At 37.8% G+C, this 22,915-nt stretch overlaps 1 protein-coding gene across 1 annotated transcript in view; it reads right to left on the bottom strand.

The window, feature by feature from the left end:
- NRP1 (neuropilin 1) overlaps nt 1–22,915 on the bottom strand; it is a 183,983-nt gene that overhangs the window by 82,985 nt on the left and 78,083 nt on the right. Inside the window, 3 exon segments of the mRNA XM_070766851.1 lie at nt 2,620–2,775; nt 17,779–18,006; nt 21,475–21,656. Of these exon segments, the coding sequence (XP_070622952.1) occupies nt 2,620–2,775; nt 17,779–18,006; nt 21,475–21,656 (566 nt within the window).

Raw genomic sequence — 22,915 nt, 5'->3', positions numbered from 1 at the left:
ATAACATAAGGACAAGCAAAGGAATGAATATAATTAATCTTCACTGCTATTTAGTGTGTGAAATTTTATTAGAAAAGATCAAATTGGATCTGGTTGGTCGTTTCCCCATAGAAAGAAATATTTTTATAAAGATAAAGAGAAAAATTATAACCGCACCAGGCTTTTATATAGCTAAGGATTGCTACTTTGAAAATGGAAAATATGTTTTAGATATTGTCTACTGCAATTGTATTGTGCAATTAAGAGCTCCTGAAACTTAAAGTGGAATCTCCTATAAAGCTGCTTCATATCAAGAGCCCTCAAGCTTATTAACTGAAAAATTATCTCCATAAAAGAGAGAATAAGCTCTTTTTTTTTTTTGGTTTTTTAACATGTTTTTGTTTAGAAAACAAATCAAGAGAATGATATGGAGTCAGGTGCAGATAACTTGGCAATCCATGGGATTCATAATTCTTGAAAGATAACAGACCACTTGTCTTTGTTAAGAGATTTCCAAATTTTGAAGTAGAATAACTTTCTGTTCAGAGTGGCAATTAGATGTCCTTGGTGCTGTCTCAGCTTAGTTATTTTCTTGAAGACATTTCATGATATAACTAGTTTATGCAATGAAATGTCTGCAAGAAAATAACCAGGGACCCCTCATTTCAAGCCTGACCTACAAATATTCTCCTTTATTAGAGTGGTAATTTCTAGCCTTGCTTCAGAGGGTTTCCTGGTTATGCTGGTTTTTTCCCATGGACATTGACAGTTATTTTTAAATTTAGTTCTTGTCCCCCCCCCTTCTTTCCTGATCATTCCTCTCTTTTTCTCTTGCACCTTTAGCTGTATTTTGAAATTACTTGTAGCTAGGTTCTCCTACATGCAGAATGAAAATGGTCATAAATGCTGTTTTCCTAGGAATATCATCTTTTTTTTTTGACGTTTTAGTATTATTCATGGCTTCATGTTTTGTCTTCAACTGGGCTACAAATGGAATTATATTTTGATAGTTCATACTTTCTGAAGATATTTAATTTTAATTATTATTAAATTAGAGAGTAGCATCTGTATTCCAATTCTATCTACCTTCTATACACCTACCTACCTCCTATCATCATATTTAATAACGTCTTTAAATGATCATATTTGTTTCAGTAATCAGATTTAAGTTGAAAAGTATTATGTTTTTGCATAAATAATACATATTCTTATTTTTATTCATGAAAACTGAAAAACAGGTTTAACAGGAAATCTATATACAGTAGTACCTCTACCTAAGAATGCCTCTACTTACCAACATTTCTAGATAAGAACTGGGTGTTCAAGATTGTTTTGTCTTTTCTCAAGAACCATTTTCTACTTACAAACCTGAGCTTCCGACACTGTAACAGGAAAAGGCAGGGAGAAGCCTCCGTGGGGCTTCTCTAGGAATTTCCTGGGAGGAAACAGGGCCAGAAAAGATGAAGAGAAGCCCCTGTGGGGCCTTTCTAGGAATCTCTTGGGAGGAAACAGGGCCGGAAAAGGCGGGGAGAAGCCTCCATGGGACCTCTTGGGAGGAAACAGGGCCTCCACCCTCCCTGTGGTTTCCCCAATCGGATGCATTATTTGCTTTTACATTGATTCCTATGGGAAAAATTGCTTCTTCGTGCAACGGTTCACTGAACGAATTAAGTTCGTAAGTAGAGGTACCACTGTATTACAAAAACTCTCAGGTCTTGATTTTAACTTTCATTGGATGAAATTGTGCATCATAGTGCAACAGTTTTTGAGTCAATGTATCTCCACTGAGCTAACTTACAGAATGTATACAAAATATGGCATCTATAATTCCTCTAGAATTGAAATTCTGCAAAGTTGCGACTCTTCAGAGCTGCAGCACTGACATGATTATCTACAGTCATGTGTGACACTTCCAAAACTCCTAGCAAGTTTTCTACAAGGAAAATCAAGGGAAAGCTAGCAGGAAATTGGAAGTTTCTTCCACTCCCATTACTTTTTTGTTCCCCCTCTTTCATGGTCATTTAATTTATCTGTTTATGTAGAAAGTATCTCTGAAGCAATGACCCAATGGGTTATGAGCAGTCTAGGTTTAGCTAGCAGTTAAAAATTAGTTAAGCAGTAGAGCACATTACTCATACAAAATGCTCAAGCCTCCAACTTAATGCCTAATATATCTTCATAGTCTTATATTCATATCCTATAAATGAAAATAAATAAATAAATAAACTGCTCTTGCAAACCAATCCCACTGATATGGGATTGGTTTGTGTTTTTCAGCAAAGAGATATCAAATACAGGTTGCAATGTACTTGAAGAATAGATCATATACATAAATAATTATAATTTATGAAGTCTTGGACAATTTATACCTAGGTTGGATTTCATTGTTTAAATTTAATGTTCTCAGTTTCAACAAGGGTAGGGGAATTCTATAACTTAATGACTTTTTACAGGAACTAATAGGAGTGGATATGTCTCTTGACACTGAAAACGAGGGAAGTTGTTTTAAAAACACATGCATGCAAAATGACACAGGTCTTATTTATCTATGGTTTCCCTGTGTTTCATACAGCACTCAGCAGGAGACAAAATGCAGAGAATATTTTATGCAGCACCCTGAAGGATGACTAAAACACTGACCTTTTGGAACATTGTTGTGGACCACAGTGTAGTTTGCAGAGAAACCTTCTTTTGCTATTGCACTGTCAGTATAGAAAACCATGGAGAGAATGCCAGTTGATGAGAGGACACGGCCAGGCGTGTTTTGTCCACAGTATCGCCCAATGTGAGGACCAACTGAAAGGAATATTATTAATATTATTAATTTTAATATTATTAATAATATACATATATAAAGATGTATATATATATATACAAAAAGAAAAGGATTGAACAAATATTTTCAACTAAAAATGGTTAAATCTTTCTAACAATACAAGTGTGCATTAGTAGACAATGATCAAGACATTCTAACAACATAAGTGTGCATTAGTAGACTACAATCAAGAGAATATAGGGAAGAGAGAGACCTATAAGACAGGAAGCAGAAAGCATCCCCCGATGATTCTATCTTATTAATCAGGAAACAATCTATTGTTCAGCTTTGCAACAAAAGTATTGCTCTCACAATATTCCAATTCCAGATACTTGAAAAATATTTTTAGATGTCTTTAATAAAATAAATTTGATTTTTATACTCTGGACTACATACTTTTTTGAATTTTGTGATGTATTCTTAGAAAAGTAAGAAGAAACACTTTAGTGACATTTTGAAATAAAATACAAAGTGTATAATTATGGAAGTAAATAAATATTATTTTCTTAAGTTTTAAAATTAAAATTATACAGTGATACCTTGTCTTACAAACTTAATTGGTTCTGGGACGAGGTTCTTAAGGTGAAAAGTTTGTAAGACGAAACAATGTTTCCCATAGGAATCAATGGAAAAGCGATTAATGCGTGCAAGCCCAAAATTCACCCCTTTTGCCAGCCGAAGCACCCATTTTTGCACTACTGGGATTCCCCTGAGGTTCCCCTCCATAGGAAACCCCACCTCCGGACTTCTGTGTTTTTGCGATGCTGCAGGGGAATCCCAGCAGGGGAATCCCAGCATCGCAAAAACAAGCGCTTCGCTGGCAACGGAAGTCCGGAGGTGGGGTTTCCCATGGAGGGGAGCCTCAGGGGAATCCCAGCAGCACAAAAATGGGTGCTTCACTGGCAATGGGAGTCTGGAGGCAGGGTATCCCAGCGGCGGTGGTGGGTTTGTAAGGTGAAAATAGTTTGTAAGAAGAGGCAAAAAAAATCGTAAACCCCGGGTTTGTATCTCGAAAAGGTTGTATGATGAGGCATTTGTAAGATGAGGTATCACTGTATATTTATGACAAATGCAACAAAATGGAGTTTTGAATGAACATGGAATAAAAGACATTGCAAACAAAATTAGACTAATCCATCTAACTATAATTCAATTAATAATGAAAGATATAGGAATAAACAACATATATTTCTAGATAATGTGTTTTAGTATGATGTCATAAGTTGTAAGGTAGATGTTTATACCGTGTTTCCCCGAAAGTAAGACAGTGTCTTACTTTCTTTTTATCCCCAAAAGCCCCACTATGTCTTACTTTCGGGGTATGTCTTATATTGGAAAAAAATTGTCGAATTATTTGTTTTAACCATAAAATTAACATTTATTAACAACCTGAACAGACGGAGGCGGCAGACGTGGTGACGTATGGAGGAGGGGCGGCGTGGAAGTGGGCAGGAGGCGGCGCTCATTAAGATCAGAGGGAGGTGGCAGACGCAGTGACGTATGGAGAGGGGGACGGCGCAGGCATGGGCAGGAGGCGGCGCGCAGCTAGATGAGAGGGAGGCGGCAATACCCCCGTGTTTCCCCGAAAGTAAGACATATGTCTTACTTTCGGGGTACGGGTTATATTAGCCGACCCCCCTGAAACCCCTGATACGTCTTACAATCGGGGGTGTCTTACTATCGGGGAAACAGGGTAAATATGAAGGAACATTTTTCAGGACAAACATGAGAATAAACACATGATTTGGCTTTCACAAATGAGTTTAGCTGATAAAACATGAAATGAAAAGCTAACAAGAAGAAAAGTTAAATTGAAATAAAACAACTGGTATCTTATCTTTTAGAATTAAACCAAGCAATACAGAAAAAATAGAAATACATTGAACAAGAATTTCTTAAAGAGAATTTTCACTGTGTAGATTATAATATCTTTTTATTTGATTATTCTTACTATCTTACTATCTCATCAATAAAAGAAAGAAAATAAAACAGATAAAAAGAAATGCAGTGATAAAATAACTTCTGGCAATTTCCAGGAGGAAATAAGAAAATATGTGATTGAAAATCCAATTGGCTGTTTTTTTCCAATAGGGATGATAAGCCTTACTTAGGTAGCATGAAACTGACTGTTGAGCAAAACATAAGCAATATTTTTGATGGCTGGGATACTATATATGCTCTCCATGATATGCCAAATGGTAGAAATACACGGAGTACAAAAACTCAAATCTTGCTCCAGAAATGCATGGTCAGCCGATTTAATGGCAGGACGAAAATTGGGCCTGGGGCCTGGAAGAATGCGTTCCCTGTTGCCATAGGAGACATCAGCAATCTTGTGGTATCGGGAGATTGCTCTGCAAGGCTTTGCGTTTTGGCGCAAAGCATTTCGGTGCCGGGGGCATGCCTGTGTGAGCCCAATAAATAGGGCTGTGCCTCAGGCATATTTTTCCTTGCCCCTGGCTCCAGAAGAAGCGGACATCTGCCTGCCCTCCCTATCTTACAGTGTGCCTTTAAGGGATCGCCCATGGGGGGGCCGAATAGGAACTTTTTGCAGTCTCAGCGTGGCGACACCTAAATACAACTTTTTTCTACACTGGGGAGTGACGATGGACTGCATTTAGTCGCAATTTGATTATTGGCTTCCCTTTGGTCACTGGGGTTGGCAGGTTAGGGGCAGAAATGGGCAGTGGTAGCAACTCCGTGTTCTCCTTTAGGGCATCTCTTGAGAGATGATGGGCAGCCTCTCGCCAGGAGCTCAAGGTACCGTGCGTCCGGGGCAATTGGAGAGGGGGTGCCCTTGGGACTCACCTATCCCAATAACTGGAAGGGGATGGGATGGTGAGCCCTCCCACATGCCAAGGCGTAGCCAGGAAACAGGTGAAGATGTGGTACCTTGTTCGGTAAGGAGCTATGCACATAGTTGCCCAGGAAGGTTATTCATGAATTATTTCTACCCCAAATCTTTTAGTGGCCTCTGCAGGTCCTGGTTATTGGTCGATAATCAGCTAAAGTTCATTTAACTTTAAAGTGGCCCATTTTAAACCCAGCTCTTGGTGTCCGTGTTCTTATTTGGCCTATGACGCAATAGGCACTCTTTAAAAATCACAATGTATATATTAAAAAAGTTGTATTTAGGTGATATGAAATATACACAGTTAAATCAGCTTTTGGTTGCCTTAATTTGCTTTGGATTCAATGGGATTATAGTGCAGTATTTATAATTTCATAAAGTCATTTTATAGTGACTTTATATGGAAACCCAACCAATAATTATGAAGAATTTAACTATAGAGATAGCCCTGGTATAATGACCATCCACTTAGCAAGGTTATGATTGATCTTCCCTCATAGCTACTTACAATTGGATTCTGAAGTTCTGACTGCAACCCACATCTTCATAGTCATATAACAACTGGTTCAAATGGATGGATATTTGCAGTGTCCCATCATCATGCAATCACAATTTTCATCATTTAATGCCACTGCCCAGTTTTTAGCAAAAAGTGCCCATTGACTGCCACATTTTCTTAGTAATGGGAGTTGCTTAATGACTGCAAAGTTAAATAATATTGATAACTTTTATTGTTTTAAATCTATTTATCCACAGATTTGTGCATCTATGTGACATTCTGAAACCAATTTATAATGCTCACAGATGTCTGTAAGTTGTGGTTAAGGGTGATATCTGCCTGTATTTATACCACTTCTCTGGATTTTGCATTGGCTTCTTACTAGCTTCCAAGTGTAATTTAAATACTACTATTAACGTATCAAATACTTTATGGTTTGGCATCTGGTTACCTGCAGTATAGTCATCTTTATTACACCATCTTTACTGTGAAAAGATTTGTTGCTCCCATTTTGAGGACATACCTTCCACCCGAAGAGGAGAGAAATAGTGGGTTTAAACATAGAATACAACCATTTTTGGCCCGCCCTGTGCATCCTGTTTTCACCAAAACCAGGCCCATTTTTTAAAAATAAAAGGCTGAGCAGAGGCTTTGAGAGACCGTCAGAGTGCTCCTGGGAGCTTGAAAGGCAAAAATGTGATGTGTGTGAGGTTTGGAAGGTGAAAAATGGGCCCATGTTTGTGAAAATGTGGCCATTTTTGCCCTCCCCAGCCACCAGAAGCACTCTTCAGGCCTCCCAAGCCCTCTACCTGATGGACCTGTTTCTATCTTCCCAAACCTTCCATGCATTGCATTTTTGCCCTCTCTAGCCCCCAGGCGCACCTTGCAGGCCTCCCAAAGCATCTACGTGTTCAACGGGGTATGCAGAGGGTTTGGGAGGCCTGCAAAGTGCTCCTGGGGATCAGGGAGGGCAAAAGCTTTTTTTCCCTGTTTACCTCTTTGAAATCTTGGTGTGTTTATACTCTGATTCGTCTTATAGTCTGAAAAATATGGGTGTTTTTATCCAAACTTATCTGCCTTCCAGAAGAACACCTGAATATTGAGGGTTTCTTTGGAGGCTTTGCAGTCTTGATAGAGTACATTCAATATATATAGTAGATTTTCACAGATATGGGTATGTATGTGTGTGTGTGTGTGGGGAGGGGGGTTCCTGTCATTTTCATTATCAGCAAAAATATGTTACTTACACACACATCTCACACACACACTGTATTTTATAACTAGGTAGTCAACAAGAGTATAGATGTAGTAAATAAATAAACATATGTCATGCATGCAGTGCCTATACAAAACGGTGGAGACTTGATAGTATAATTGTGAGCACTATCTTCTATTCTGATAATATTTCATGGTCATCCCTGAAAATACTGTTTAATTACATTATATATGCTATCTCCAAGACCGCCTTCTGCCGCACAAATGCCAGTGACTGGTGAGGTCCCACAGAGTTGGTCCCCTTAGGGTCCCATCGACCAAACAATGTCGGCTGGTGGGACCTAGGGGAAGAGCCTTCTCTGGGGAGCCCCGGCCCTCTGGAATCAGCTCCCCCCGGAGATTCTCATTGCCCCCACCTGCCTCGCCTTCCAAAACTCATCCTTACTGCCAGGCTTGGGACTTTTAGATCTTCCCCCTGACCAATGGATGTTTTCAGTATGATTGTTTGATAGGTTTTATTTTAATTGAATTTAATGGTTGTTTTAATGTATTATTAATTGGATTCATATTATTGTTCTGTTTTTGTACTTGCTGTGAGCCGTCCCGAGTCCTCGGAGAGGGGTGACATACAAATCCAATTAAATAACTAAATAAATAATATATAAATATTATATATAAATATTATATATATAATATTTATAAATATATAAATATTTTATATACATACATACATACATACATACATACATGTATGTATGTATGTATGTATTCTATTCTGAATTAACATTCTCTGGAATTCTGGGAGTTGAAATCCATACATCTTAAACTTGTCAAATTGAAAAACACTGCTCTATCCCTAGCCAAGCTTTCCTCCTTTGCTCATGTTATGTGCCACCAAAGAAATAATTCACATTCAGTATGAAATATTTCCTTTCCATTACGGTAATAGTCTTAGAGGTATTCACTGAAGATATATGCCAGTGAACTAGCCTGTGGAAGCTAAGAACAACAAATCTTTTACTAGTTAAAACCTATAACAGGATTGGCTAAAGCTCCTAAGCCTAAGAGCCTCTTACCACAATTTTCATATGGCTGGGAGCCAAACACTACACAGATTCTGTTCCTTACCCATCATCATTTCTCCACTCTCAAGAATTAAATCAATATACTTGTCCCTTCCTTCTCTCTCAACAGCTTTATCCATAAAGCTTTATTTCCCTTCACAACTTCCCTTCAGTAACTCTCCAGTAACCTTTCCAAAATAATCCTTATGTTTCCTCCTTCTTGCAATCCCACTACCTGCTTTCATTTTATTTTCCTCCTCAGGTTTCCTTCGCTTTGTGGAAACCTTACAATTTATCATAAATTTTATCAACTGCAACCTTCTACTCAGTAGTGGGTTCTAAAACTCATTGCTATCAGTTCGTGTACCAGTTTGCAGAACTGGGCTGAGACGGAAACAACCCACTGTTTCTTCTACTGCTTTCTATTCTAATGAAATACAAATACAGTGGTACCTCATCTTACGAACGCCTCTTCTAACGAACTTTTCAAGATACGAACCCGGTGTTTAAGATTTTTTTGCCTCTTCTTCCGAACTATTTTTACCTTACGAACCCAAGCAGCTGCTGCTGGGATGAAGGGGTTTCCTTTCCACCCCATTTTTTGAAGAAAGAAAAGGGAGGGGCTGCTTGGGGGAGGAAAATTTTTGTAGAGAACAACGTGCTTGCAAAGGAACTGAAAGGGTGTCTTTTGAAGAAAGAAAAGGGAGGGGTGCCCCCCTTGCCTTTCTTCCTTCCCACTCACCCTTTAGCCTAGCCTTGCTTCTTCCACCCGCCCCCTTTAGCTGCTCCTCCCTGCCCTCTGTTCGCCTCCCTTCTAAAGTCTTCGGAGAGGGGCGGCATACAAATCCAAATAATAAATAAATAAATAAAGTTTGGGATTTTCCTGAAGGATTTGCACGCATTATTTGCTTTTACATTGATTCCTATGGGAAACATTGTTTCATCTTACGAACTTTTCACCTTACGAACCTCCTCCTGGAACCAATTAAGTTTGTATGATGGGGTACCACTGTACAGTAATACCTCGTCTTACAAACTTAATTGGTTCCCGGAGAAGGTTTGTAAGACGAAAAGTTTGTAAGACGAAATATTGTTTCCCATAGGAAACAATGTGAAATGAATTAATGTGTGCAAGAAAAAAAAATGCAAAAAAACACCACCGCCCGGCTATCACCTTTTGAAACTGCCGGGCACTTCCCAGTGTTCTCCCAATGCCGAACCCGGAAGTTTGGCAAAAGTTCGGGTTCGGGTGGCCGCCATTATGAAAAATGTCTAGGTTCCATTTTTTTTTTTACTCCAGTACTAATTCATGATTTTTTTTTTAAAAAAAATTTTTTTACACTTAGCTATATTGCAATGATTTTGAACAAACTATCCATTAACGTAAGCCACTTTCCTCCCCAAATATATTCAGTTCAATTCAAAATGGCAGTTGCAAATCACAGTCAGCATGCTACTTACAATGAGTGAATGCAATACTGCTAATTTACCAGGATGCCAGTTTTGACTCCTGAAGACAATATGGACAAATTTCTTCAATTTTCTTGATAATAATTTTGAAATGATTTGCCATTGTCTTTTTCCTAGAGCAGAGTGGCAATGACTGGCCCAAAGTAAACCAGTTGGTTTTTGTGTAAGGAAGAAGGAGCACTCCAGGTTAGAAAACTTGGAGCCTTTAACCACTACATAAAATGAGTTTTCTGTGTGATAGCTATGAATAAAAAAGTGGCAAAAAAGGGGGCAACATATTATGCAATCTGAAGAGAAATAAGAAAAAGAAACTTGGTCAAAGAGAAAGACATTTTGGTCAATATGTGGCAGTTGTTTTATTTTTGCCTACTGAACAGCACTTATCATTTAGACTTACAGTACATGCCATTTATAGTGCTCTACAGCCTTCCTAAGCGATTTATAGAGTCAACACATTATCCCCCCTTCCAAAATCTTTGTCATTTTATAAATCTCAGAAGGGTGTAAGGCTGTTAACCTTGAGTCAATCAGACTCAAACTCCTCGCAGTGAGCTGAGTTAGCCTGCAATTTTGCATTCTAACCACTACACCACCACAGCTCTGAATAACTTGCTAACCCTGGACTTTGGAAATTGGCAATGTTTTTGCAGAATAATTGTTCTTCTATTTTTCCTCTTCTATGTGTGAGTCAATCACACACATCTACAGTATGCGCATGCAAACAATATATAGGAATTTTTGTGCTTTAACTTACATGGGCCTAGTCAGTATCCAGCTTTCTCCTCTCATTGTATTTTTGCCTTCTGTTCAATGAACAAACATCTGTGTTTAGCTCTTTTTCACTAAATCTTTTGCTCGCTGTAGCCACCGAGTTTAATTAGAGGGAAAAAAGGAGTCCCATTAAATTGTACTGCAGTACTTATTCTGATTACTTGATGGGCACATGTTTTATTGTCAGTATGAGTGATTTGCCACTGCCTCCTTTTATAGTTTCTAGGCTATAGATCTGATATTATGTGCAAAAAAGTTTTCTCTTAAATAGTAAAACCAAACTTATTTGAAACTAATTCAAAGTTCCATGTAAATCATGCCTTTATAAAATTGAATTTTAATTCATTTGAATATGTTTGTCAGTTTTCACAGTTCACTTTGTCTCCTATATAACTATGTACGTTCAGCAGATGAAAACCTTGTAGAATATCATATTAGGAAGTAAGATGTTTTATTATGCATCATGTAAGACTATTGTACTGAGATAATGCAATATTGATTTGACTTGAGCAGGATGAAAACAGGTGGGTTTTTTTTTTAAAAAAAACCTTTCTACATAAGTACAGAGCATCCTTGAAAAATTCTCTCTTTTTATTTTCAATTTCAGACTCCCAAACCCTTGCAAGTGACAATAAATTACTTAATGTAGTGTAAAAGGTGACCATAGTCAGATGATTCACTGCAGGGAAAATGTCTTGACCAATAATTTATGAGATTATATCACTAGTTGCTTAGCTAGTATGTGTCAGTCTTTTCTGAAAGCTGCTATTAATCCTTCTTTGCCTTGTAATTTGTGAGCCAAAGGTCAAATAGATTTCAGCAGAGCACATTTACTCTTAACTGTTTAAACTGAAATTATAGATTAGCTTGTACCCGTTTAATTTACTGCTAAAAATTACTGCATTTTAAGACACAGAGTATTCAGTCTCATTTTAAAAGCATCAATTCTAAAGCTGGAATTTTGTAATAGGGAAATACTAAATCTTACTTTAAGGAGTAAGAAAACAAAAAATAGCTAGCTCCACCTATTATGGAGAACAAGGCAGCTATGCTGGACAATTGTTAGTTATGGGCATCATAACCATCATAAAACATGGTCACATGACTTTAAAATGTTGCAAATGGCAGTAAATGTGAGCATGTTTTTGAGCATTTGAAGTTTGATATACAGAGGTGGTCTCAGCATCAGAACTTTGAATCCTGGTTATAAGTCCCTGTTGAGTCGTATGACCATAACTTCAAATGGTCTCTAAGTAATCAGTTGTAAATTGATGAATACCTATATATCTGTGCACCTGTGAACTCTGAAATACTTTTTAGACACAGACTCCAAAATGCTGCACAAACCTATAAATCACATGTCTGGTGTTCTAAAAGCTAAGCAATTGAATGACACTTTAGAGATTTCACACAGGCATAATCCAATTGCCGCAATAGGATGAAGCTACTGTTATATTTCCTATAAACATAAATGGAAATGTGTCAAATCTAATAGATGTAGGGTATTCAAAACATCTCTCCCTCATCCATTATGTTACTTTCTTCTCTGGAACAAAACCCCCAAACCCCCAAATCACTTTTATTGAGTACCAACCCACTCTCCTTTCGCCTATAGAAGTTGTATCTCTTCTGATTTCTGATTTAATAGTAGGATGGCCAATATCCAGAAAATGTTTTATAAAATGAATTTATTGACAATGGCATGTTAAAAGCAGATTATACACTAACAAAGAAGATGTAGATGGATGTTGACCTCAAAAATGTCATTTTCGAGGTTACATATCACTTTGTGGCATTGACTTGAGCTACTTGCAAGAAATGTTCTTAATGAATTGATTTAGGCATGCTGTTCAGTTATGAAAGCAAGGGAATCTGTTATGAAGTAGCAAAGCATCCTTTGACAGATGGAAGCCTATCTTATAAAAAACTCATACCACAAAAACCAGAAAAACATATAAATGTTCGATTTTCCAGGATGAGCTTCTTCTGAGCTTTTCTTTGAACATTCTGAAATTCTACATTAATCTTCTATAGCCATAAAAGAGAATACAGTCTCTTTGATAAAATACTTTGGCAAAGAGACCAAAATCTATGATAGCAAAATATAGTCCAATGTTATATTTATTGTTAATAGGGTTGTGAATGCTACAAAAAGAATTCAAAAAGAATTGCTTGGGAACTTGAATAGAGTCCTCTCTATTAATCATTAACTTAGCTTTATCTAAAGAAAAAAAATACATCTAATTAAAATTAATTTAATTCTTAAAGCAGAAGTGTAATTTCAATCGTCACATGGACAGCTGAAAAGTCCATAGACTGATTTAATGAATAGCCAAACTGGTATTGTACTCAGGCTTGTGAAAGGTTTGAAGCACTTCTTTCAAATTATTTCTGAACTAGGCACAATCTAGTTGTTAATATACTACTTATGCCCAGTAGATTTATTGTCATCAGTTAATGGGAAAAGTTAATATGGAATATTAAATAATGGTTCATATTAAAATGTGACATTTATATGCTTACACATGCTAAATAACGCACCTTTCAAAACTATTGTCATCCTAGAAAAGATATAATGTATAAGTAGTTACAGAAATATATATTTAAAATGTTTACTGCTTAAATAAAGGGCATTTTGTAAAAAATTCAAAGATATATTAGAAAAACTATATAATACTTGAGCATAATAGTTTCAGCTCCATCATTGTCTTGAACCAGAAAATTGCTACCTTAGGGGAAATAACCTTGACACTAATCACTTGGAAATATTTCAAATAATTTTTCTAACTAGTCTTTTTTCCCATCCGTCAATTGCAGTAAAGATTACTGCAGGTATTCACACCATAAGCCTTTCTGCAACCGAGAGAAGCTAATTATTATATTTAAGGCATAGTTACACTATGCTATGAAGCTGTTGCAAAGGACAACTTAAATGCTACATAAATGTTTTATTAAAAACTTGAAAAAGCAGATAACAATTAATGAAAAGCTAACAAAGGAAAAGAATAAAGAAAAAGAAAATGACACAAGAAAAAGATGCAACAAAGATAAAAAGAAATGTAAAAATGTAACTTCCGATTTTCTAAAAAGCAAATACAAGCATGATTATAAAATTATTTCTTGCTTTATAGTTACAAAAAAAGTTCTCTTATTTCTCTTTCTTTTTTCTTAATCATCAAAATCAGAAGTCACTAGTTCACTTTTTTTCTATTTCATGAAAAAGCATAGGTTTTCCTTAGTGATGAAATGTGGGCAGATCATATGACAGGGTGTGCATGGCCAACTTTTTTAAAAAAATATTAAGCATTTTTAACTAAAAACAGTTTTTAGTTAAATTACAACAATCAGGCATTTTCCCAGGTTAAGGGCTAGCAGCCTTGCTGGAAGGTAACCCCTGCCAACAAGCCTCACAAATGGATACAGTGCTGCAGAGGAACCCACCAGGTCTCTCCAGTTCCTTGCTCATCAACCTCCCATGCTCCGCCTGTTAGATATTTGCCTGGGTGACCTACCCAGACAGGATAAAAGTCAAAAGTTCAGATTTGTTTATTGCATGTTGATTGGTTGCCTTCTTTTGGTGCTTAAAATGTATCTTTGTAAAACTGCCTGTTGCTGGGCTAGATTGTATAAATAGGAGAACTGTCATTGTATAGAGCTCTCAATACTCCATTGCTTCTTGACTGAATTGACTTCCTTGTCCTGTTAGCGAAATAAACCTTGCTTGATTCAACCTTGCTTTGAGAGTTATTACATTGGCGACGAGGAGACCGACCCTCCGTGTGCTATCATGGCTACTCTGTCGGTAGTTCAGCCACCTGAATTCTTCGACCCAGAAAGAATGACCTGGACAGCATACATAGCGAAGTTTGAAATATTTTTGGAAGCGGCCGGCATGAGAGACACCGACAGCAGCCGCAAGTGTGCCCTTTTCCTCAATTACTGTGGCACACAGATTTTTGAGCTGGCAGAAACCCTCACTGACCCTGAACCGGCGAACTCAGTTTCCTGGGACACTCTCTCATCCAAGCTAGCCGCTCACTTCAAGCCTACGAAGCCAGCTAGAGTTTTTCGCCATCAATTCTCCCGGATGTCACAAGCAGAGGGGGAAATGATCAATCAGTTCGCGACCCTGCTCTTTTTCTCTCATTTGCTACATCTTGGAGAGAAAACGTCCAAGGCAAAAGCAGCTTTGGCGAGACTGATGCTTGTCTGGCCTGTGAAACCTCTTGAGCACTAAGACTGGCCACAACGCCTCAGAGCGAGGTGCAATTGATGCATTATTAAATGTGTGATATTCGATTTTATGATCCATTTTGCCACAGTAATGATGTGAATCACTGCTTGTTAAGTGAATAATCTGATCATTAAGCCAATCTGACCTCTCCCCTGTTGACATGGCTTGTTGGATTAAAAAGATTGTAGTCATGTTACAATCATGTGATCCCAGGACAATCATTGTAAATACAGGCCAGTTGCTAAGAGTCCAAATATAGGCAATGTGACAATGGGGAATGCTGTGATGATTATTTAAAAGTATGAGCGCTGGCAATGCCATTATAATTTTGGGTGAGGTGGTTGGACTAGAAGACCTTTCAACTGTTTTAATCTGTTAAACTTTGGTTTTCAAATAAATAGTTGTAAGTCAAGGGCTAGCTGTATATTAATTTAACCTGAACTTGAGCAATGGATTAAGTGCCAGCAGATATGGCTCCATGTGCCACCTGTGGCACCCATGCCACAGGTTCACCATCACTCATATAGAATATTCTGGAAACCCAGGCCAGGGATAAGAGGAGCAATGGATCTCTCTCTCTCTTTTGCTCCCCCTCTCTCCCTCTGCCCGCCTCTCTCCTGGATTTATACAGTGGCCTTGATCTATCTGTAACATTATGGAAGATAATAATAATTGTATATAATATTATTGCTTATATTTTATATTGCTTCCTATATAAAAACATCTTTAAACAGCTTACAGATATAACAGCTACAATAGAAATAATAGGAACATCATATAGAACAAAACAGGAGGAAGGAATAAGTAAACAAAAACAGAAACCAAAACCATTCATCTAGGCTCCATACAAGAAATACAAACAAAGTTTAACATATTGTCTCTCCTTATCTCATATCTCATATATCTTTTCTTCCTTTCATATATGTTCTCCTCTATTTTTATATCTTTTCTTCTATCCTTTTCTTTATACAGTAATACCTCGTCTTACGAACCTAATTGGTTCCGGAAGTAGGTTCGTAAGGTGAAAAGTTCGTAAGACGAAACATTGTTTTCCATAGGAAACAATGTAAAAGTGATTAATCCGTGCAAAAAGAAAAAAAAATCGCAAAATGGCGCTCCGCTCACCTTTTAAAACAGCCTGGGGGCTTCTCGGTGTTCTCCTGAACCCGAACCCGAACGTTTCAGGTTCGGGTTCAGGAGGCCACCGAGAAGCGCCGCCCCACAGCTGTCACCTTCTGAAACAGCCGGGTGGCTTCTCGGCATTCACCTGAATGCCGAACCCAGAAGTTCGGGTTCAGGTTCCAGCGGCCGCTGAGAAGCACCCGGCTGTAACCTCGGACATCTTCATGACGTCAAAGCTCCGCCCATGGAATTCCCTATTGGGATTCCCCACCCCCTTTCTAGCCTCCAGATCGGCCGAAAACACTGCCACCGATCGCAAAAACGGTGCTCCGCCGAGCTGCACCGCCCGGCTGTAACCTTCTGAAACAGCCGGGTGTTTCTTGGCAGCCTCTGGAACCCGAACCCGAACTTCTGGGTTCGACATTCAGGAGAACACCGAGAAGCCCCCCGGCTGTTTCAGAAGGTGACAACTGGGCGGCAGCGCTTCTCGGCGGCCTCCCAAACCCAAACCCGAACTTCTGGGTTTGGCATTCGGGAGAACGCCGAGAAGCCCCCGGCTGTTTCAGAAGGTGACAGCCGGGCGGCGGTGCTTCTCGGCGACCTCCCGAACCTGAAAAGTTTGGGTTCGGGTTCAGGAGAACGCCGAGAAGCCCCCCAGCTGTTTTAAAAGGTTACAACCGGGTGCCGCCGCCCAGCGGAGCACCATTTTGTGAGCTGCGGTGGGTTTGTAAGCCGAAAAAAGTTCGTAAGAAGAGGCAAAAAAATCCCGAACCCTGGGTTCATATCACGAGGGGTTCGTATCACGAGGGGTTCGTATCACGAGGGGTTCGTATCACGAGGGGTTCGTATCACGAGGGGTTCGTATCGCGAGGTACCACTGTGTATAATACTACATGTCTATTCTCTTCAATATGTATTGTGTATTGGACAAAACAAACAAACAAACAAACAAATATTTAGTATTAAGTGGATCACAAACTGCAGGAAATAGTACTTCAGAAATTTCAGAGATACCAGAGGACCAACCATACCCATATACAATTGCCACTAGATGGAGGAAAATCTCACCATCAGTTTCTGGGATGGATTGGGCCTACGAAGACCTGTCCTAAATTCCCAGGTTCCTTTTATGCTAAAACCAGAATCTTGATCTTGACTGATCAGCCAATTGGCAGCTAACATGATTGCTTCAAAAGATTGTAATATCTGCCACAATTTGCAACAACTTCAATTTCTGAGAGTAAAACTAACTCCCCATAGAACACTTCACAGTAATCTAAACTTAACCAACAGCAGTAGAATAACATCATATATCATCTCCCCATTAGTGCTAACATGTAAAATTTATCTCTTTAGCTCACATCAGCAAGAATTTGATGTAAGAGCACTGTTACAGAAAAACTCAATGTTAGAAGGATCAAATTCGGTACCACTCTTTAATATATAATTGAATTAACCTTGCATCTTTGGAGCATTATTTTGTGAACATTCTTATAATCTTTTGTTATGACCATATTCAGCATAGGGTGTGGAATGTCAACTTAATGACGTTAAAATACAAGCAGAATTGCATTTCATTTGATGGACAGCACTGGAAACTCTATACCTTTCTGCCTGACTTCTTTGTCCCTGATAAAGCCTTGAAACCTGGACACATTTCAAGATTAATATTAAAATACTCTTTATGTCCTGATAAACCAAACCTTCTTAACCATGGCATCAGTAACAACATGGCAGCTATTGGGGTGGCGATCTTACCTTCTGGGAAACCCTCCCAGACTTCCAAGCGATCATAACGGCAGAATGCGCCTCCTGGAGGGTTTGTATCTGGTTCCAGTTCAAAGCTTTCAAATTCCAGAATAATCTCTGACATCTTTGGTGCAAAGATAATGTAAGTACATTCAAGGCTGTTGGGATATTTTTCAGGGAATCCTGGTGATTTGATCATACCAGTCATAGATGTGAAGTTTCTGGAGCATTCTGGTCCTGCTTCATAAAAGAGACAACAACTTTTATCCCCTTTTGTAAGAGTATTATAGTTTGCAAAAAAACCAACAACCAACAACCCCAAAACAAAACCCCAAAACAAATTATACCACTTTTTTTTTTTAAAAAAAAACCCATCATGCCCTTTTGCCCCATGTTAACCGCTATATTAGCTAACTTGTTCCTAATTCTGATAATTGCTGCTAAAATGCAATTCCCATTTATTTCATGAAGCCCATTTTTTCTACCAGACCAAGCTGAAAAAGTAAACTTGGGCCAGTTGTGAAATAGAGGGAAAATTATGACAATGTCATATGGGAACAATGAAAGTGTAAACTGCAGAAATATTGTCAGCCCAAGGGAAATAATTATAGTCCCTTTAAGCTTAAATCTTTAAATCTTCAGGTTGACAGCCCTTTATTGGTAAAACAGAATGTTTTGCAAGAAGAGGGAGTATGGTGTTTGGTAGATGGAACAATGGTTTCATATTCCTAGAGTAGTGGCTCAGTAAGTCTGCCAGATGTGACCTATGCCTTCTTGACAAACTAGATGTGAAAAGTAATTCGTACTTGTATCAAGGGTGACTGACTCATTCTGAGCAGTGTTGACACAGGTGCACTAGTAAAGTGATGTTGTTAGTGAAGGTATGATAAATTGTTTGATTACTAGCCATGTTGATCAAATCTAACTAACTTCAGTATTGTGCAAAGAAATTCTATTTATAGTGATACAAACTTCCCATGTGGATGGGCAATGCCCACTGCCCCTGTGACTTCTAATTTCTTTGCAGAAATAACTTTTTCTGATGTAATCACAATAGATAAGGAAAACAACTGTCCTAAGCACTGATTCACATACTGCAACATTGGTGTAGACCTATATACAGGAAGATGCCATTCCTATAAGAGGCAGCAAGGAGATTTGGAAAAAAAACCCTCACTTCCCATATGAATGAGGATCTGTTTCCAAATTTCACTGCTATCAGGATAACTCCCTGCGTGTTGCAAATCCATTCATTCATTGATTCATTGATTTATTCATTTAACTCACTCACTCATTCACTCACTCACTCTCATTTATATAGCCACATAATTCAACAGCATGACTGCAGCATACAAAAGGAGGAGGGAAAACTTTTCCACAACAAGCACAAAATAAGGACAAAAACTACAGTAATTAAAATCAACTAAAATATAAAATGGCAACTGAACCAAAATATATTGCAACTCATTCAATTGGGACTCCACTCAACGTAACTCAAAGTCCTAAGAGAAAAGCCAGGTTTTGACCATATTTCTAAAGATTTGCAAGCCTGGGATCAACAAATTGTTCCAAATGTAAGGTCACACTGAATCCCACAAATATATTAGAAAACTAATCTTCTCTTTTTCAGCTGCAGCCTTCATTTTTTTTCTTTTATGTTATCTGATTTCCATTCATACACTAAGATAGTTTCAAAATAAGATAAATCTATTGTCCCATAACAATACAGATTGGTATGATGGATATTGCAGACTAATATATCTGGACTCCACCAAGTTTGGAAATACTGTTTTATTTGTTAAAAATGTCCCTCATCCTTCTACATTTTCAAGTAGAGAATTTTCCCCTATGACAAAAGATATATAAGGCCTGGGATATTATCACACATTCTCTGTACTGCATATGTACATATAGGAGTTCCTTGTTGACAAAATTATAGTCTTTCTTGCTCTCTCCCTCTCTCCCTCCCTCTTTCTCTAAATGCAAAGAAGTTTCATAATCAGACAAACTTGATTAAGAGGTATGATCCTGTAGATCAGTGTTTCCCAATCTTGGCAACTTGAAGATATTTGGACTTCAACTCCCAGAATTCCCCAGCCAGCGAATGCTGGCTGGGGAATTCTGGGAGTTGAAGTCCAGATATCTCCAAGTTGCCAAGGTTGGGAAATACTGCTGTAGATATTATTGGGGGGGGGCAATTTCCTATAAGTGGCAGCAAGGACCCAAATTACAATCAAATGTGTGTGTGTGTATATGCTTATTTGTTTGTTTCTATGCATGCACACACAATTACAGTTGTTATAACTTCACAAATGGATCTTTTGGGGAATCCACAGTAACTCTGGCCACTAAATAACTGTTTGTAAGCTAAGGACCATCTGTATTATTTTTATAAATAATTCAAGATGACAAACAGAAGGCTTTAAAAACTCACCTTTGCTGACAGGGCTGTTGAGCTTTAACACTCTGCTCCGTCTGTTAGCACGAGGGTGATATGAATGAGTGTGATTATACGGTTTTGAATGGGAATGAGTGTGCTTATGGCTTTACATCTTGGGTTTTTAGAAAAGTTTTATAATTGGGCTTCTGAATTGTTTTTTTATTGTTTTTATATATTGTGAGCTGCCCTAAATCTTTGGAGAAGGGCGACATATAAGTCCAACCAACCAACCAACCAACCAACCAACCAACCAACCAACCAACCAACCAACTAACAATAAATAAATAATAAACATATCAAATACTCATTCTTTCAATGTTCCCCACAAACCCACAATTTTCCCCATAACCCTGTGAAATGAGCTGGGCTGAGAGAAAGTGACTGTCTCAATGTCACCCAGCTAGCTTTGGACCTAAAGTGGGATGAGAACTACTGATATTTATCCTGCTTTCTTAACTACTATACCAAACTTAACCACTAAACCAAATTGGTTTTACAGCAACTGTAATTATCAGACCACACATGTGCATGGGAACTTCTTTATTTCTGAACCTAGCAATAGCATTTCCACTTTGACATACTATGGCATAAACCTGAGTTAATATTACTTTGGGGACAATAACTTTAAATATTCTGACTTTTGAGTGTGCAAGTTCTCATTTATAATGTTGCCTTAATGTACCTAATGTATTTCTGAAGGAGATTTAAGACATCATACAAGGAAATCGATAAAGGGAACTGTTGAACGTCACAGATACATCAAGGGAAAAAAAAATCTGCATTGAAAATGCTCACCTGCAAATTGCCAGTTTCAGAGACTTTCATTAAATCTTTATGCACTGTGGTCTTAAAAGATCATTGTTTAATTGGCACAGTTTGTTGATTTACTTATTCAAAGTTCAAAAGTTGCTAAATAGATGTTCACCCATGAAAGTTCAAATTAGTAACAAAACTTTGTGAACATATTACAGTCAAATAATAGCTTATATTTATCATGATCGTAGCTTTCCAGAGTAATAGCATTTGCTATTTGGAGAATAGAATGCAAAAAGGAATTACATTTGTATCAGAACAAACCAAAAGTTAGTGACTTGATTCCCTGACTTCCACAGTCCTATGAAAGCAATGTTCTAGAAACTAAGTTGACATTAAATTTCTTTTAATTCCCCTCTCTCCAAGTAATAGTGACCTTCAAATTGAACAATCCCACTGTCAATATTTCATATTAAAAACAATTAGCATGACAAGATTAAGAGCTTGCTCACCTCTTTTAAAAATTTCATAGCGAATGGAGAAGCCTGCTCCATGAGTTTCATAATCAGAGACAAACTTGATTAAGAGGTATGGTCCTGTAGATATCACAGGTGGGGGGGCAATTTTGCCACAAAACTTTCCCCACGCTCGCCCATTTGCATTGTCTCCATCAATCACTTCAACATAATCGTACCTGGTAGATAAATTGAAGGGGGAAAAAAACTTTTAATTTCCAGGGCAGAAAAAAAGAAAGAAAACTAATTAATTTAAGAACCACAGCCATACAGCAAAGATAATGAAGAATAATACTAGCCTGTTGGAAGCTGTATTATCCTAAAAGATGTGTGTAAATTGAAAAAAAAAAATTAAAATGGACTACATCATGTCGGTAGACATCATCTGGTGAGATGGAACTATTAGGAAGAATAGCACCATTATGGTTACAGACAATATCAGCTAAAGTAACCAATTAACAAGAAAAAGGAAAACTCGTGAGCACAATTCTGTATTATTAAATTGCATTCCTTTGTCTATCATGGCATTGTTATCGATACATAATAAATTAAATTCTTTTCAAATAGTGGTGTTCTTGTCTGAATTCTAAAGCATCATTTTGGCTTTAATTTCTGTACAATACTTGTATTCTGATATGCAATCCTGCAAGTGCATAGTCCACAGAATAATAAATGAAGTACCACATATTATGCTACCTTTATTTGCTTTGCTATTTTCTTAATTGTTACACATCTGTGTATTTTTAAACATCATATTACTTTAAATGATTATGTAATATAAAAATGGACTTTGTATGAGGATTGAGAAGCTCCATTACAATTGTTTGATCCTGTATCCCATACACATGCGTGTATAAAATAATAAAAAAGGAAATATGCAATAATGAAAATGAAATACTGCTTCAGCTGCATGAGCATATTAAACAATCCATTTTATCAATCTCAAATGATTGTAAAATAACAGAGGCTCATAAAATAGCATAAAAATATGGACTTGCTTCTTGCCAAGTCAGCTTGAAGACCAATTAAATTGAAATTGTCCCTATAGGTTTAAATTAGTTCCCAAAGTCCCTATCTCACTGAAGGTCAATGACCCAATGGCTACTCTCTACCTGGCTTGGCCAGCCTATTGAAGCTGTTGCCTGGGATATGGCCACTAAGCATGCTACAGCTACTAGGATCCATGGGTGAGGATCAAAGGTGAATGAGCTGCCATAAAAGCTGGCATAAATTGAGCTGACATAAAAGGACACAACATGCTCTACACCAGAGGTACTACTCTTCCCCGAACACCCCATGCATTGACACATACATCAACATATACATTGATCTTCAGTGAGATAGGGACTTGTATATCCAAGCATGTGAAGACAGGTTCCAGCAGACTGAGCAGATGAAACCTCCTAGAATAGGACAACAGTCATGAAGGTGGCCTCTG

The sequence above is a fragment of the Erythrolamprus reginae genome, chromosome Z (genome assembly GCF_031021105.1).
Source record: "Erythrolamprus reginae isolate rEryReg1 chromosome Z, rEryReg1.hap1, whole genome shotgun sequence".
NCBI lineage: Eukaryota > Metazoa > Chordata > Lepidosauria > Squamata > Dipsadidae > Erythrolamprus > Erythrolamprus reginae.
This window is presented reverse-complemented; position numbering and strand designations above follow the sequence as displayed.